Source organism: Tachyglossus aculeatus, chromosome 22, assembly GCF_015852505.1.
Source record: "Tachyglossus aculeatus isolate mTacAcu1 chromosome 22, mTacAcu1.pri, whole genome shotgun sequence".
Taxonomy (NCBI): Eukaryota; Metazoa; Chordata; class Mammalia; order Monotremata; family Tachyglossidae; genus Tachyglossus; species Tachyglossus aculeatus.
In genome coordinates, this window is record NC_052087.1 from 34,421,378 (window position 1) to 34,438,832 (window position 17,455).

Below are 17,455 nucleotides of genomic sequence, written 5' to 3' on the forward strand. Positions count from 1 at the left end.
GTGCTTGTCATAAAATAAGCGCTTAACAAATGCCATACTAATGGCACTACTGGCTCTTTCTGTTGGGTCCTAGAGGCATGAGGGAAGGTCTTATATAGGACAGATTATGGGGCCTGGGGGCAGGTGGGGGACGGGCCCGAGGCCCGGTATGCGCGTCGGTTATATCGTACTCTCCCAAGCCCTTCGTAAAATGCTCTGCGCGCAGTAAGCGCTCAGAAAATACGAACGAATGGCCCCGCCGCTTGTCTGCTGTGTGGCCTTGGGCAAGTCACTTCACATCTCTGTGCCTAAATCTGTAAAATGGGGATTGAAACTGTGAGCTGTTTACATTTGGTTCTCTGTCTCCCCCTTCTAGACTGTGAGCCCGCTGTTGGGTAGGGACCGTCTCTAGATGTTGCCGACTTGTACTTCCCAAGCGCTTAGTACAGTGCTCTGCACACAGTAAGCGCTCAATAAATACGATTGATTGAATGAATGAATGACAGGGACTGTGTCCAACCCGATTAGCTTGTATCTACCCCAGCGCTTAGTACAGTGTGTGGCACACAGGAAGCGCTTCTCAGTGGAAAGAGCACGGGCTTTGGAGTCAGAGGTCATGGGTTCAAATCCCGACTCCGCCACATGTCTGCCGTGTGACCTTGGGCAAGTCAGTTAACTTCTCTGAGCCTCAGTTACCTCATCTGTAAAATGGGGATTAAAAGACTGTGAGCCCCACGTGGGGCAACTTGATCACCTTGTATCCCCCCAGCGCTTAGAACAGTGCTCTGCACATAGTAAGCGCTTAACAAATGCCATCATTATTATTATTATTCTGACGGGTTGCAGGGGAAGTGGAGATTATTGTTCTGTACTCTCCCAAGTGACTAGTATATTGCTTGGCACACAGTAAGTTCTCAATAAATATGATTGAATGAATGAATAAACATGGAAGATACGAGCTCCGATCTCGACTCCAAGCTCCCTGTGGGAAGGATCATGCCTACCATCTTTATTGTTTTGTACTCTTCCAAGTGCTGAGTATGGTACTTAGCACACAGTAAGTGCTCGATAAGTATCATCACTGAATATCATGGGCCTTGGGGACAACTGACAGTTTAGAAATTGATCTGAGATGCTGGCTGGCTAGCGAAGTATTTTGCCTAGGCATCGAGGGTCTCAGCTTGCTCCGCGACTTCCCGCTCCGAATCAGTGAATTCAGCTGGATTCATTTCTAGACTGTGAGCCCGTTGTTGGGTAGGGACCGTCTCTCTATGTTGCCGACTTGTACTTCCCAAGCGCTTAGTTCAGTGCTCTGCACACGGTAAGCGCTCAATAAATATAATCGAATGAATGAAATTCACTCTTGAGAGTGCAGTCATTTTTTGAACCCTCAGTGTCCTGTTGATCTGTATGAGGCTGGAAGCCCGGCAGAGGGTAGGAAGGCTGTCCAGGCAGGGAACCAGGAGACCTGGGTTCTGGTGCTGTGCTTAGTACAGTGCCTTGCACACCGTAAGTGCTCAATAAATACGATCATATGAGCGTAGTCATTTTCACCCTCCATTTCGTCACTGGAAGGTGGAGAAAGTCACGTACTGCGACACCCAGAGAAGTTTGGAAGAAGGTTCCTTTGGAAGTTGTTATAACACAGTCATCTCTCATTGCCCCTTGTTGGGTAGGGACCATCTCTCTATGTTGCCGACTTGTACTTCCCAAGCGCATAGTTCAGTGCTCTGCACATGGTAAGCGCTCAATAAATATAATCGAATGAATGAATGAAATTCACTCTTGAGAGCGCAATCATTTTTTGAGCCCTCAGTGTCCTGATGATCACGTTGTTCGATAAGGACTGTCTCTATATGTTGCCAACTTGTACTTCCTAAGCGCTTAGTACAGTGCTGTGCACACAGTAAGCGCTCAATAAATACGATTGATTGAACGAATGAATGGAGGATCGCTGTGAGGCAGGAAGCCCGGCAGAGGGTAGGAAGGCTGTCCAGGCAGGGAACCAGGAGACCTGGGTTTTGGTGTTGTGCTTAGTACAGTGCCTTGCACACTGTAAGTGCTCAATAAATACGATCGAATGAGCGTAGTCATTTTCGCCCTCCATTTTGTCACTGGAAGGTGGAGAAAGTCACGTACTGTGACACCCAGAGAAGTTTGAAAGAAGGTTCTTTTGGAAGTTGTTATAACGCAATCAACTCTCAAGCACTTAGTACAGTGCTCTGCACACAGTAAGTGCTCAATAAATGCGATTGAATGAATGAATGAATGAATCATTGCAGGTTGGCAACCGTTAAGGACCCATGTGATAAGACAAGAGGAAGCTGGGAGGGTGAGGGGGAAGTGGTCTTCTCTGATTAGGCTAGTGGTCCTCGACAACATTTTTGCTGTGGCTAGGGTTGCAATTTTTTGATGGCCACCTGTTTTGACTTCACCTTGGATGACATTGTGACATTGCCCTCTGGCTTTCCACCCTTGGACCCCTGCCACTTTCAAGCAAGGATGAGCAGAAACAGCTGTAATAATAATAATAATACACTGAGCCACACAAATAATAATAATAATGGCATTTATTAAGCACTTACTATGTGCAAAGCACTGTTCTGAGCATTGGGGAGGTTACAAGGTGATCAGGTTGTCCCACGGGGGGCTCACAGGCTTAATCCCCATTTTACAGATGAGGGAACTGAGGCACAGAGAATAATAATAATAATAATGATGGCATTTATAAAACACTTACTATTCAATCGTATTTATTGAGCGCTTACTGTGTGCAGAGCACTGTACTAAGCTCTTGGGAAGTGCAAGTTGGCAACATATAGGGACAGTCCCTACCCAACAGTGGGTTCACAGTCTAGAAGACTTACTATGTACAAAGCACTGTTCTTAGCGCTGGAGAGGTTACAAGGTGATCAGGTTGTCCCACAGGTGGCTCACAGTCTTAATCCCCATTTTACAGGTGAGGTAACTGAGGCACAGAGAAGTTAAGTGACTTGCCCGAAGTCACACAGCTGACAATTGGCAGAACTAGGATTTGAACCCCTGACCTCTGACTCCAAAGCCTGTGCTCTTTCCACTGAGCCACGCTGCTTCTCATAGAAGTTAAATGACTTGCCCGAAGTCACACAGCTGGCAATTGGCGGAGCCGGGATATGAACCCATGACCTCTGACTCATTCATTCATTCATTCAATCGTATTTATTGAGCGCTTACTGTGTGCAGAGCACTGGACTAAGCGCTTGGGAAGTACAAGTCGGCAACATAGAGAGACGGTCCCTCCCCAACAATGGGCTCACAGTCAAGAAGGGGGAGACAGACGACAAAACAAAACATGTGGACAGGTGTCGAGTCGTCAGAATAAATAGAAATAAAGCTAGATGCACATCATTAACAAAATAAATAGAATAATAAATTTGTGCAAGTAAAATAAATAGAGTAATAAATCTGTACAAACATATATACAGGTGCTGTGGGGAGGGGAAAGAGGTAGGGCGGGAGGGATGGAGGGGAGGAGAGGAAAAAGGGGGCTCCAAAGGCCGTGCTCTTTCCACTGAGCCATGCTGCTTTAGAGATAGATGTTCTCCTTCTTCCCTGCCCTTCGTCACCCTGGACTCCAGGTTATTCAATCAATCAATCGTATTTATTCATCATCATCATCAATCGTATTTATTGAGCGCTTACTATGTGCAGAGCACTGTACTAAGCACTTGGGAAGTACAAATTGGCAACATATAGAGACAGTCCCTACCCAACAGTGGGCTCACAGTCTAAAAGTCTGAAAGGTCATTCCTTTCATATAGGGAGAAGCAGTGTGTCCTAGTGGATAGAGCACGGGCCTGGGAATCAGAAGGTCATGGGTTCTAGTTCCGGGTCAGGCAAGTCACTGCACTTCTCTGGGCCTCAGTTGCCTCATCTATAAAATGGGGGTTGAGACTGGGAGTCTCAGGTGGGACAGGGACTAGGTCCAACCCGATTTGCTTATATCCACCCCAGCACTTACTACAGTGCTTGGCACACAGTAAGAGCTTAACAAGTGCCGTCAGCATTATAATAGAGCATGGGCCTGGGGGCCAGAAGGGCTTCAGGTTCTAAAGCCCTCATCTTTGTGGCTTTGGGCGAGTCGCTTCACTTCTTTGTGCTTCATATATAAAATGGAATTAAGACTCTGAGCCACATTTAGGACGTGGATTGGCTCCAAACTTGTATGTACCTCAACACTTAGAACATTCCTGGCACATAGTAAGCCCTTAACAAATATCATTTTTTTTTAAAAAAGGGAGATTGAGCCCCCTCCTTCCTCTCCCCCTACTCCCCCTCCCCAACCCCACTGCCTTAATAATAATGTTGGTATTTGTTAAGCGCTTACTCTATGCAAAGCACTGTTCTAAGTGCTGGGGAGGTTACAAGGTGATCAGGTTGTCCCATGGGGGGCTCACAGTCTTCATCTCCATTTTACAGATGAGGTAACTGAGGCCCAGAGAAGTGAAGTAACTTGCCCAAGGTCACACAGCTGACAGGTGGGGGAGCTGGAATTTGAACCCATGACCTCTGACTCCAAAGCCCGGGCTCTTTCCACTGAGCCACGCTGCTTCTCCACGCTGCCTTACCTCCTGCCCTTCCCCACAGCACCTGTATATATGTATATATGTTTGTACATATTTATTACTCTATTTTACTTGTACATATTTATTCTATTTATTTTATTTGGTTTATATGTTTTGTTTTGTTGTCTGTCTCCCCCTTCTAGACTGTGAGCCCACTGTTGGGTAGGGACTGTCTCTATATGTTGCCAACTTGTACTTCCCAAGTGCTTAGTACAGTGCTCTGCACACAGTAAGTGCTCAATAAATACGATTGATTGATTAGTATAGTGCTCTGCACACAGTAAGCGCTCAATAAATATGATTGAACAAATGAATGAGACGTTTGGAACTTGCACAGTTCCCACTTTCGCCAGCCACCAAAACTTATCAATCAGTAAATCAGTAGTTTTTGAGTTCTTACAGTACGCAGGGCCTTTGGGAGGGTAAAATAAAAGAGATGCAGGCCCTCTGGTAGCTTACAATCTCTTTCCTCTAGACAGGAGCCTGTTGGAGGTGAAACCCATTTTATCTTCAAAGCTAATTTCAGGGTTGGCTGTCAGTCAGTGCCTAGCTAGCCTGAACAGGTGATCTTGGAGGAGAAACCTGGATTAGCTGCTCGTCCTAGCAATTGAGCTTTGTCATAACTTGTTTTCCGGTCCTTCGAATTGGGCCCCTGAGAGAATGAAACTCGCTTTTTGTCTCCCTTTCGCTTCTTGCCCATATTGGTATATAGGGTGGCCAGTTTGATAGCAGATAACCTGGTCTTCAGCTGGTCTGTCCCAAACCAGTTACGGCAGCAGACACCTTTATGTCAAAGTGTTTATTTTCGGCAGTGAGCCTTTCTTCTCCTCAGCTCCTGCTGCTGAGCTTGGCAACCTGGAATCGAGATCCCCTTCCTTCCTCTCCCCCTCGTCCCGCTCTCCATCCCCCCATCTTACCTCCTTCCCTTCCCCACAGCACCTGTATATATGTATATATGTTTGTACATATTTATTACTCTATTTATTTATTTATTTATTTATTTTACTTGTACATATCTATTCTATTTATTTTATTTTGTTAGCATGTTTGGTTTTGTTCTCTATCTCCCCCTTTTAGACTGTGAGCCCAATGTTGGGTAGGGACTGTCTCTATATGTTGCCAATTTGTACTTCCCAAGCGCTTAGTACAGTGCTCTGCACATAGTAAGCGCTCAATAAATATGATTGATTGATTGAGAGAGGCAGCTTTGGAGCAAGTGGGTGGGTGGGTCTAGGGAAAAATGGAAAAATGCACCAGGTTTGGGTGAAGTTGGGGTTCTTCTGGAAAATGGTGTGTATGTAGTGCTTACATGCTTAGTAAGGTGCTTTGCACACAGAAAGCGCTCAATAAATATGAATGAGTGGCATCGTCATGCTCTGCGGCATTTCCCCATCACACAAGTGACGTGTATGTCTCGATCGTAAGTTTCTTGTGGGCAGGGAACATGTCTGCCAAATCTGTTGCATTGTACTCACCCGAATGCTTAACAATTTGGGACAGACCAGATGAAAACCAGACTGCTATAAAACTGGATAACTGGCCATCCTAGATACTCAGCACACAGTAAATACTCAATAAATACCATTGATTGTCTCAGTATTTGGCATTCTTTAAGAGCCATTTGTGGCCCCTTTAGTAGTTTATTATTTTTTAAAACAATATAATAATAATAATAATGGCATTTATTAAGCGCTTACTATGTGCAAAGCACTGTTCTAAGCACTGGGGAGGTTACAAGGTAATCAGGTTATCCCACGGGGGGGCTCACGGTCTTAATCCCCATTTTCCAGATGAGGTAACTGAGGCCCAGAGAAGTGAAGTGACTTGCCCAAAGTCACACAGCTGACAATTGGCAGAGCTGGGATTTGAACCCATGACCTCTGACTCCAAAGCCCGGGCTCTTTCCACTGATTATGATGCTGTTGTGGAGTGGGGGTGGCCAGGGATAGCTCGGCACCAAACAGGCGCTCAGTAAATATTACTAATGTTACCTGCTCTCCCTCCCTCTCAAACTGTGGGCAGGGAATGTGTCTGTTACAGTGTTAAATTGCCCTCTCCCAAGGACTTAGTACAGTGCTCTGCACACGGTAAGCGCTCAATAAATATGATTGACTGAGAGCCCCGTTTGGGTCGAGGACTGTATCTGATTACAGTGTATCTACCCCAGTGCTTAGTGCGGTGCTTGGCCCCACGAAAGCTTGACAAGCATGGCCTAATGGATAGAGCCTGGGCCTGGGATTCATGGAGATCTGGGTTCTAATCCCGGCTCTGCCACTTGTCTGCCGTATGACCTTGGGCCAGTCACTTCACTTCTCTGTGCCTCAGTTCCCTCATCTGGAAAATGGGGATTAAGACTGTGAGCCCCCCGTGGGACAACCTTGATTACCTTGTATCCCCCAGCACTTAGAACAGTGCTTGGCACATAGTAAGCGCTTAACAAATACCAACATTATTATTATTGGTATTATTCTCTGTGCCTCAGTTACCTCATCTGTAAGATGGGAATTAAGACTGTGTGCCCCATGTGGGACAGGGACTGTGTCCAACCTGATTTGCTTGTATTCACCTAGCGCTTAGTACAGTGCCTGGCAAAGCACACTGGAGAAGCAGTGTGGCTCAGTGGAGAGAGCCCGGGCTTTGGAGTCAGAGGTTATGGGTTCAAATCCCCGCTCCTCCACTTGTCTGCTGTGTGACTTTGGGCAAGTCACTTAACTTCTCTGGGCCTCAGTTACCTCATCTGTAAAATGGGGATTAAGACTGTAAGTCCCCCCATGGGACAACCTGATCACCTTGTAACCTCCCCAGCGCTTGGAACAGTGCTTGGCACATAGAAAGTGCTTAATAAATGTTTGTACGTATTTATTACTCTATTTATTTTACTTGTACATATCTATTCTATTTATTTTATTTTGTTAGTATGTTTGGTTTTGTTCTCTGTCTCCCCCTTCTAGACTGTGAGCCCACTGTTGGGTAGGGACTGTCTCTATAGGTTGCCAACTTGTACTTCCCAAGCGCTTAGTACAGTGCCCTGCACACAGTAAGTGCTCACTAAATACTATTGATTGATTGATTGATTAAAAAAATAGTAAGCCTCTAACAGGTATCGTAATTATTATTATTAAATACCACTATTTATATTATTCGTACTGAAGACAGTGACGTGAGAGCTGATAGATCTCCCGTGCCTTTTATCTTGCAGAAACAATTAACGGAAGACGATGATACTGAAGATGTGGAGATCGCCATCGATAACACGGCTTTTATGGACGAGTTCTTCTCTGAGGTAGGAGACCGGGTGGCGTTCCTGTCCCCTCCTTTGAATGGGACGTCTTCAACGCTCCTGTGGCGCTTCCTCTTTCTGTTTAGTAGTCGGCAGAAGGTTTTTGAAGATCAGAAAGTCCTCTCTGTGGTTGTTGAGAAACCAGGAAGAGCTGAGGCCTTTAATCTTGGTCAAGAGTCTTGTCCACTCATCCCCTGTGGAACTTCCGTGTCCTGTTTCTTCGGGCGGACGCTGGCCTGGGTATCAGCAGATTTGGCAGACTGAGAGGAGCTTCGGGGCAGGGAACTTGAGGGTTGGCAGGCTGCGGAAGTGGAGTGGAACTGCTCTGGAGATTGTACTTCCCGTTTTTAAGGGAAGCAGCCTTTCCTGCAAATCCGCAGTATCTGTCAGAGTCCCAGCTGCTCAGGAGGAGATCACATCAGGGACCAGAGAAATCAAGGCTCACCCAGGCTCCCCCTCAGCACTTGAAGTTCCTCTCAGTCCATGAGAGGGGAAAATTCTTCCATCCTTTGAGAAGGATGAAAATTCTTCCATCCTTTGAGAAGGATCCAGATCCAGAATGTGCTGAAGAGATATTTGAGGACTCTGGGCCGATCTTTCCTCTCTTCCAACTGTGCCAGACGGGTGCTATCCCTGCTTGGAGACGAGAACTATCAAGGCTCTCCCTTCCAAGATTAGGAATTACCTCCACTGGTGGACTGTGAGCTAATAATAATAAGAACAATTATGATTCTTGATAAGAGCTTACTATGAACCAAACACTGTTCTAAGCTCTGAGGTAGATACAAATCAATCAGTCAATCGTATTTATTGAGCGCTTACTGTGTGCAGAGCACTGTAGTAAGCACTTGGGAAGTATAAGGTGGCATACAAATGAATTAGGTTGGACACAGTCTCTGTCCCATATAGGGTTCATATTCTCTTGGACCCCATTTTACACATGAGGTAACAGGCCCATAGAAGTGAAGTGACTTGCCCAAGGTCACACAGCAGACACGTGGCAGAGCCGGAATTAGAACCCAGGTCCTTCCTACTCCCAAGGCCATACTCTATCCACTGAGTCACTCTGCTTATCAATCAATCAATCAACCAATCAATCGAATTTATTGAGTGCTTACTATGTGCAGAGCACTGTACTAAGCGCTTGGGAACTACAAGTTGGCAACATATAGAGACGATCCCTATCCAACAGTGGGCTTACAGTCTAGAAGGGGGAGACAGAGAACAAAACCAAACATATTAACAAAATGAAATAAATAGAATAGATATGTACAAGTAAAATAACTAAATAAATAGAGTAATAAATATGTACAAACATATATACAGGTGCTGTGGGCTGCGAGGGGCTTTACAGCCTCTGGTCCCAGCCATAGTACCTGTCTTTTTTTTTTTAATGGTATTTGTAACTGCTTACTATTCATTCATTGTATTTATTGAGCGCTTACTGTGTACCAAGCACTGTACAAAGCACTTGGGAGAATACAATACAACAGACACATTCCCTGCCCATAACGAGCTCACAGTCTAGGCGGGGAGACAGACATCAATACAAATAAATAAAATTACAGATATGTATGTAAGTGTTGTGTGTCCAGTACTGTTCTAAGGACTGAGGTAGATATGATATAAGCAGAGTGGGCGCAGTCCCAGTCCCATGTGGGCCTCACAGTCTAAATAGGAGGGAGATGAGATATTGAATCCCCATTTTGTAGTTGAGGGAACTGAGGCACAGAGAGGTGAAGTGACCTGCCCAAAGTCTCTCAGCAGGCGCGTGATGGATCTGGGATTACAACTCAGGTTCTCTGGCTCCCAGGCCATGTTTTATTCACTAGGCCTTCCTGCTTTGTGTTTTACTGTGTGTACTGCTCCTTGCCTTTTATTGTTTTAGTGGTTTTTTAATTGCTTTATCTTATGTTGGTCACCTGTCTCTCTCCTCCACCATCACATAGGTTTAGATGGTGAGCTAGAGCTCTCTGGTTTCCTTGGACAGTAGATTTCTAGGCCATTCTTTATTATGTTTACTCCAGCTCTCTTGGCCAAAACCTTTTTTTTTAATCAATCAATCAATCATATTTATTGAGCACTTACTGTGTGCAGAGCACTGTACTAAGCGCTTGGGAAGTACAAGTCAGCAACACATAGAAACAGACCCTACCCAACAGCAGGCTCACAGTCTAGAAGGGGGAGACAGAGAACAAAACCAAACATACTAACAAAATAAAATAAATAGAATAGATATGTACAAGTAAGATAAATAAATAAATAGAGTAATAAATATGTACAAACATATATACATATAAACAGGTCCTGTGGGGAAGGGAAGGAGGTAAGATGGGGGGGATGGAGAGGAGGACGAGGGGGAGAGGAAGGAAGGGGCTCAGTCTGGAAAGGCCTCCTATTAAGGTATTAAGCGCTTGCTATGTGCCTGAAACTGTACGAAGCACTGGTTTGGATATGAGATAATCAGGTAGGACCCAATCCCTGTCCCACATGGGGCCCGCGGTCTGAGGGGGAGGGAGACTAGGTGTTTAATCCCCATTTTACAGACAAGGAAACCGAGGCACAGAGACGGTAAATAACTTGCCCAAGGTCACACAACTGTCAAGGGGTTGAGCGGGGGTTAGAACTCAGGCCCATTCTCTTCCCATTCGGCCCAGCTGTTGGAGTGAAGAATTACTGTGTCAAAATTTCCATAATCACGTTGGAGAAGGTACATTCCAGAGCACATATTTTAAGTCTAAAAAGCAAGGTATAGTAAATTCCTTCCGCTATCTCTGTAGGTAGGTCCCCTCCGTGACTCTTCTAGGCCACTCCCGGGAAGATTCCTTAGGCTCACGGCCACTGCCCGAGACATTCCCAAGATAACACCTAACTCTCTGGACTCCACCAGATTACCCAATAATTTTGTTGAAGGACTGAGTGCTTATCACAGGTCAGACCGGCAAGGGATTTCAACTGCTCCTGCTCTGCAGGAGCAAATCAGGAGGACCTGGAAGCAGAATAGCCTAACAGAAAGAGCACCGGGTTGGGAGCAGAGGTCCTGGGTTCCAATTCTGGTTTCGCCACTTGTCTGCTTTGAGACTTTTGGCAAGGCGCTTCATCATCACCATCATCATCAATGGTATTTATTGAGCGCTTACTGTGTGCAGAGCACTGTACTAAGCGCTTGGGAAGTACAAGTTGGCAACATATTGGCAACAAAGTTGGCTTCACTTTTCTGGGCCTCAGTTACCTCATCTAAAGGGGAGATAAAGACAGTGAGCCCCGTGTGGGACATGGACTGTGTCCAACCTGATTAGCTTGGATCTACCCCAGTGCTTAATTCAGTGCCTGGGACATAGTAAGTGCTTAACAAATACCGTAGGGAAAAAGGAGACTGAAGAGCTTGACAGATCACTTGGTGTGATGACCTGTTCTAGGGACTTGGAAAGTACAAAATAAAGAAATGAACACATTCTCTGAATGTTGGGCTTGTAATCATAATCTTCTAGACTGTGAGCCCACTGTAGGGTAGGGACCGTCTCTATATGTTGCCAACTTGGACTTCCCAAGCGCTTAGTACAGTGCTCTGCACACAGTAAGTGCTCAATAAATACGATTGAATGAATGAATAATCACATTTATTAAGTGCTTACTATGTGCAGAGCACTGTTGGATCTCTTTGAACCAAGTGTGCTCCTGGTGGAACCCCAGTGCTCTCCATTTTGCAGAGTCCAGCGATGATCTGATTGCTGCTTCCCAGAAAGCTCTAGTCCCATTCTTGTGTCTTCCCTTTATGTGGCCATTTCCTGGAAGCCCTTTCCACCCTGATTTTTGGCAGCGTTTATCCTGAATGGATAGATAATCATTTACGCTCAACCACGTTTGGGTGTCGTGGAAAGAAGGCTGGCTTGGGAATAGGGAGGAGATACCTCACACTGTCATTCCGAGCAGTCACCTGATCCCTCAGGGTGTCTATTCCCTGGCCCGATAAATCAATTGCTCTACCTGGGCTATCCTCTACCTGCTTTTCTGAATCTTTGGCCAAGTTGTGACTAAGAATGACCACGAATGAAAATGTTATTTGTATGAAGCTGTTGTACACGGTTTTTAGTTCAGTTTGGTTAACCCTGGGCAGCTGGGCTTAATTTAATATATTTGTGGCACTTCATTACTCCCTAAAAAAGAAATGTAATGTGTGAAGCGAAGCAGCGTGGCTCAGTGGAAAGAGCCCGGGCTTTGGAGTCAGAGGTCATGGGTTCAAATCCCGGCTCCCCCACCTGCCAGCTGTGTGACCTTGGGCAAGTTACTTCACTTCTCTGGGCCTCAGTTACCTCCTCTGGAAAATGGGGATTAAAACTATGAGCCCCCCGTGGGACAACCTGATCACCTTGTTACTCCCCAGTGCTTAGAACAGTGCTTTGCACATAGTAAGTGCTTAACAAATACCATTATTATTATTATTATTACCTCAGGTTGTTTGATCAATCAATCAATAGCATTTATTGAGTGCTAACTTTGATGTAATCCAATGTCATCAGAGCAGTCTTGTGCCTGGATATGGGACACAGTAATGATAATATTTATTAAGTGCCTACTATATTCCAACCTCAAAGCACTTATGTAGATATTCATTCAGTCAATCGTATTTATTGAGCACCTACTGTGTGCAGAGCACTGTACTAAGCGCTTGGGAAGTACAAGTTTGCAACATATCTTTGATATCTTTGAACTGTGTATTATAAATTATTTATAGTAATGTCTGTCTCCTTCTGTAGACTGTAAGTTTGTTATGGGCAGGGAAAGTGTCTGCTAGTTTTTCTATTTTGTACTCTCCCAAGCACTTAGTTCAGTGTTCTGCACATAGTAAGTGCTCAATAAATGCCTTTGCTTGATTGACTGTATGCCAAGCATTGGGATAGATCCAAGATAATCAGATTGGACCCTGTCCCACATGGGACTCACAGTCCTTTAAGAGAGAGGGAGAACAGTATTTTATCTCCATTTGACCTATGAAGAAATGGAGGCCCAGAGAGGTTAAGTGACTTGCCCAAGGTCATCAATCAATCAATCATATTTATTGAGCGCTTACTGTGTGCAGAGCACTGTACTAAGCGCTTGGGAAGTACAAGTTGGCAACATATAGAGACAGTCCCTACCCAACAGTGGGCTCACAGTCTAAAAGGGGGAGACAGAGAACAAAACCAAATATACTAACAAAATAAAATAAATAGAATAGTTATGTACAAGTAAAATAAATAAATAAATGGAGTAATAAATATGTACAAACATATATACATATATATAGGTGCTATGGGGAAGGGAAGGAGGTAAGATGGGGGGGATGGAGATGGGGATGAGGGGGAGAATACATCCATAGGGAATACATTCATACATCCATAGGGAAGCAGCATGGCTCAATGGAAAGAGCCTTGGCTTTGGAGTCAGAGGTCATGGGTTCAAATCCCGGCTCCGCCAATTGTCAGCTGTGTGACTTTGGGCAAGTCACTTAACTTCCTCAGTTACCTCATCTGTAAAATGGGGATTAAGACTGTGAGCCCCCCCCCGTGGGACAACCTGATCACCTTGTAACCTCTCCAGCGCTCCGAACAGTGCTTTGCACATAGTAAGCGCTTAATAAATACCATCATCATATTATTATTATTATACAACAGGCTAGTGGCCGAGTTGGCACGGGAACCTGCCCCTGGAACCTGCCCTGAAATCCTTCCACTGGACCACGCTGCCACTTTGGTATATCCGCCTTGTTAATAATAATAATAGTGTTGCCTGGAAGTCAAAAACCATTCCTCTCCCAGCGGGGTTTTACACGTCGCTATTTGTGGTCTGTTCATTCAGCAGTCTGTAATTGTAGTGTATCTTTGAAGAGGAAATCTCCCAGACACTGGGTAAAAAAGGGAGAAGGCTGGATAGACACCAGGCCAAGTGAGTCAGCCCAACTGGAGGTACAAATTCGAGATCACCCCTGCTCGCTTCCTTGCATTTGGCTAATGTGCGTAGGGGTGGATTTCTTTCCCCTTGCCAGAAAATCACTGACAGTGTTCCGTCTCTAATTCCCCTCCTGTTGGAAGTTTTCCAAGGACGACTTCTTCTGTTGCTTAGGTCCCAAAGGCCATTTCTTCATCATCATCATCATCATCATCATCATCATCATCATCAATCGTATTTATTGAGCGCTTACTATGTGCGGAGCACCGTACTAAGCGCTTGGGAAGTACAAATTGGCAACATATAGAGACAGTCCCTACCCAACAGTGGGCTCACGGTCTAAAAGGGGAAGACAGAGAACAAAACCAAACATACTAACAAAATTTCTTCTGTCCCGTTTTATCAAGCCAGCGTACTAACAAAATAAACAGGGCCGAGATCTAAAGCTTTAAGCTGGGAACGCAGTGCTGTTTTTGTGAAGAATAAAGTCGTCAGAGAACCGTAATGAGATTTCCGATTGCTTTTTAGTGACCTTCCCCACCCAACTGCATTATTGCTCCGGCTCTTTCACAGGCCTCCTGTTCTTCCCTGGTTTGGACTTGGAGTCAGAGGTTGACAGCTACTGGCCTGGGTGGCTTTTTTCCCCCCCTCTAAAAAAAACAGCCCCCTTCTTCAGGACTTTGGGACTGTGTTAGTACGTATGGGATCTCCTCCTTTCCCAAGGAAAGCAGGTTGAACTGTGCAAGCGCTTAGTACAGTGCTCTGCACACAGTAAGCGCTCGATAAATACGATTGAGTGAATGAATATTGCAGCTACCAGCCAAGCCTCTATTGATCAATCGGACGTATATGAGCACTTACTGTGTGCAGAGCACTGTACTAAGCATTTGGGAGAGTTTCAGTATTATAGAGTTGGTGAACACAGCCCCTGCCCACAAGGAGTTTACAAAGTAAAGGGGGGAATTGAGGCTGTTGCTCTTGCATGGCAGGAATTCCTCTTTATACTTGAAGGAGCTTGGCTCAGTGGAAAGAGCCCGGGCTTGGGAGTCAGAGGTCATGGGTTCGAATCCCGGCTCCGCCACTTGTCAGCTGTGTGACCTTGGGCAAGCCACTTAACTTCTCTGTGCCTCAGTTACCTCATCTGTAAAATGGGGATTGAAACCGTGAGCCCCACGTGGGACAATCTCGTCACCTTGTATCCCCCAGTGCTTAGAACAGTGCTTTGCACATAATAAGCATTTAACAAATACCATCATTATTATTATTATATACTTGGTGTCAAGGCCGTCCACAACATCTAGTCCACTTCTCTCCACGCAGGAGGTGCTCGGTAAATACCGTTGGCAACGAAAATGTAGGCAAGAAGCACTTTCGGACTGAATCATCTGGGTCACTTCATTGTGTCCATGATTTTCATTCATTCATTCATTCATTCGGTCGTATTTATTGAGCGCTTACTGTGTGCAGAGCCCTGTACTAAGCGCTTGGGAAGTACAAATTGACAACATAGAGATGGTCCCTACCCAACAACGGGCTCACAGTCTAGAAGGGGGAGACAGACAACAAAATGAACTATGTGGACAGGTGTCAAGTCGTCAGAACAAATAGAAATAAAGCTAGATGCACATCATTAACAAAATAAATAGAATAGTCAATATGTACAAGTAAAATAGAGTAATAAATCGGTATGAATAGAAATAGATAATAGAAACAAATAGAAATAAAGCTAGACGCACATCATAACTAGACTGTGAGCCCACTGTTGGGTAGGGACCGTCTCTATATGTTGCCAACTTGTACTTCCCAAGCACTTAGTACAGTGCTCTGCACACAGTAAGTGCTCAATAAATACAATTGATTGATTGATTGATAACAAAATAGAATAGTAAATATGTACAAGTAAAATAAATAGAGTAATAAATCTGTACGAACATATATTTAGGTGCTGTGGGGAGGGGAAGGAGGTAGGGTGGGGGGGATGGGGAGGAGGAGGGGAAAAAGGGGGCTCAGTGTGGGAAGGCCTCCAGGAGGAGGTGAGCTCTCAGTAGGGCTTTGAAGGGAGGAAGAGAGCTAGCTTGGCGGATGTGTGGAGAGAGGGCATTCCGGACCAGGGGGAGGACGAGGGTCTTTCTGCATGAAAGATCTCACTCTTGGCTTATGGTTCGCCAGTGAGGACCCATCTGTAGAGTGGAGGAGAGAAATATGACCAAGAGCACGGTCTGGAATGGCGAGTCGGCTTTGATGTGTTTGTAGGGGACCCTAACCCTAATGGGGGAGAGGGCGGTGGTCCTGAGTGGGGAAGGAGAGAGGCGATTGCCAGTTGGAGCAGGGGCTGGCGGTGGGATTGAGCATTGTAACGTGGGCGGGGACACTGCTGCCGCTTCGGTGAAGTGCTTTCTATGTGCCAAACACTACCGTGTTAATCCAATCACTCATCCTCTCCCATCTTGATTACCGCATCAGCCTCCGTGCTGACCTCCCTGCCTCACTCCACTCCAGTCCATACTTCACTCTGCTGCCCAGATCATTATTCTACCAATAGAATAACTTAATCGAATAATAGAATAATAGAAGAACAGTGCTTTGCACATAGTAAGCGCTTAATAAATGCCATCATTATTATTTACCAAAGTGTTCAGCCCATGTTTCCCCACTCCTCAAGAACCTCCACGATTTTGACACCTGTCTACGTGTTTTGTTTTGTTGTCCGTCTCCCCCTTCTAGACCGTGAGCCCATTGTTGGGTAGGGACCGTCTCTGTATGTTGCTGACTTGTACTTCCCAATCACTTAGTACAGTGCTCTGCACACAGTAAGCGCTCAATCAATACTATTGAATGAATGTGCAAAACGCTGAGGTAGGTACACTACAATCAGATTGGACACCATCTCGGTCCTCCTTGGTGTGCTCAGTCTATGACGGAGGGAAAACAGAATTTGAATCCCCATTTTAAAGATGAGGCAACCGAGAACCAGAGAAGCGAAGTGACGTGCCCGAGATCCCACAGCGGACAAGTGGTGGGGCCGGGATTAGAACCCAGGTCTCCTTACTTCCAGGCCGTATGGCTTGCCCAGGCCACACTTCAATCGATCAATCAATCAATCGTATTTATTGAGCGCTTACTGTGTGCAGAACACTGTACTAAGCGCTTGGGAAGTCCAAGTTGGCGACATATAGAGACGGTCCCTACCCAACAGTGGGCTCACAGTCTAGAAGACCCATCTTCACGGTGAAATAATAATAAAGCCAAGGAGATTCACAAAGCCAAGTGTGTTTTGTGAGCCTCAGCTTTGCCCCCCTGGATGCTGTGATCTGGGCGGTGAGAGCGAACACTGTATATCCAAGTTTTTCCTAGCGGGGCTGAGACCACAGGGTCAGGCCTACGGGAATACTGAAGAGCTGTCTTGTGGCCACAGCCCAGACTGTAGAAGTGGCATGGGTAGAGCATGGGCCTGGAATTAAGAAGGTCGTGGGCTCTAATCCCGGCTCCGTACTTCTGGGCCTCGGTTACCTCCTCTGTAAAACAGGGATTCAGGCCGTGAGCCCCACATGGGACAAGAACTGTGTCCAACCCGATTTGCTTGGAGAAACAGCCTAGCCTAGTGGCTAGAGCACGGGCCTAGGTGTCAGAAGGTCAATCAGTCGTATTTATTGAGCGCTTACTG

At 45.6% G+C, this 17,455-nt stretch overlaps 1 protein-coding gene across 7 annotated transcripts in view; it reads left to right on the forward strand.

Moving 5' to 3' along the window:
• Nucleotides 1–17,455, forward strand: part of STX3 (syntaxin 3) — a 75,382-nt gene that overhangs the window by 11,693 nt on the left and 46,234 nt on the right. For all 7 annotated transcript variants that reach the window (XM_038764209.1, XM_038764212.1, XM_038764213.1 and 4 more), the window contains exon 2: nt 7,783–7,866. In XM_038764209.1, the coding sequence (XP_038620137.1) occupies nt 7,783–7,866 (84 nt within the window). The remainder of the gene's footprint in view (nt 1–7,782; nt 7,867–17,455) is intronic.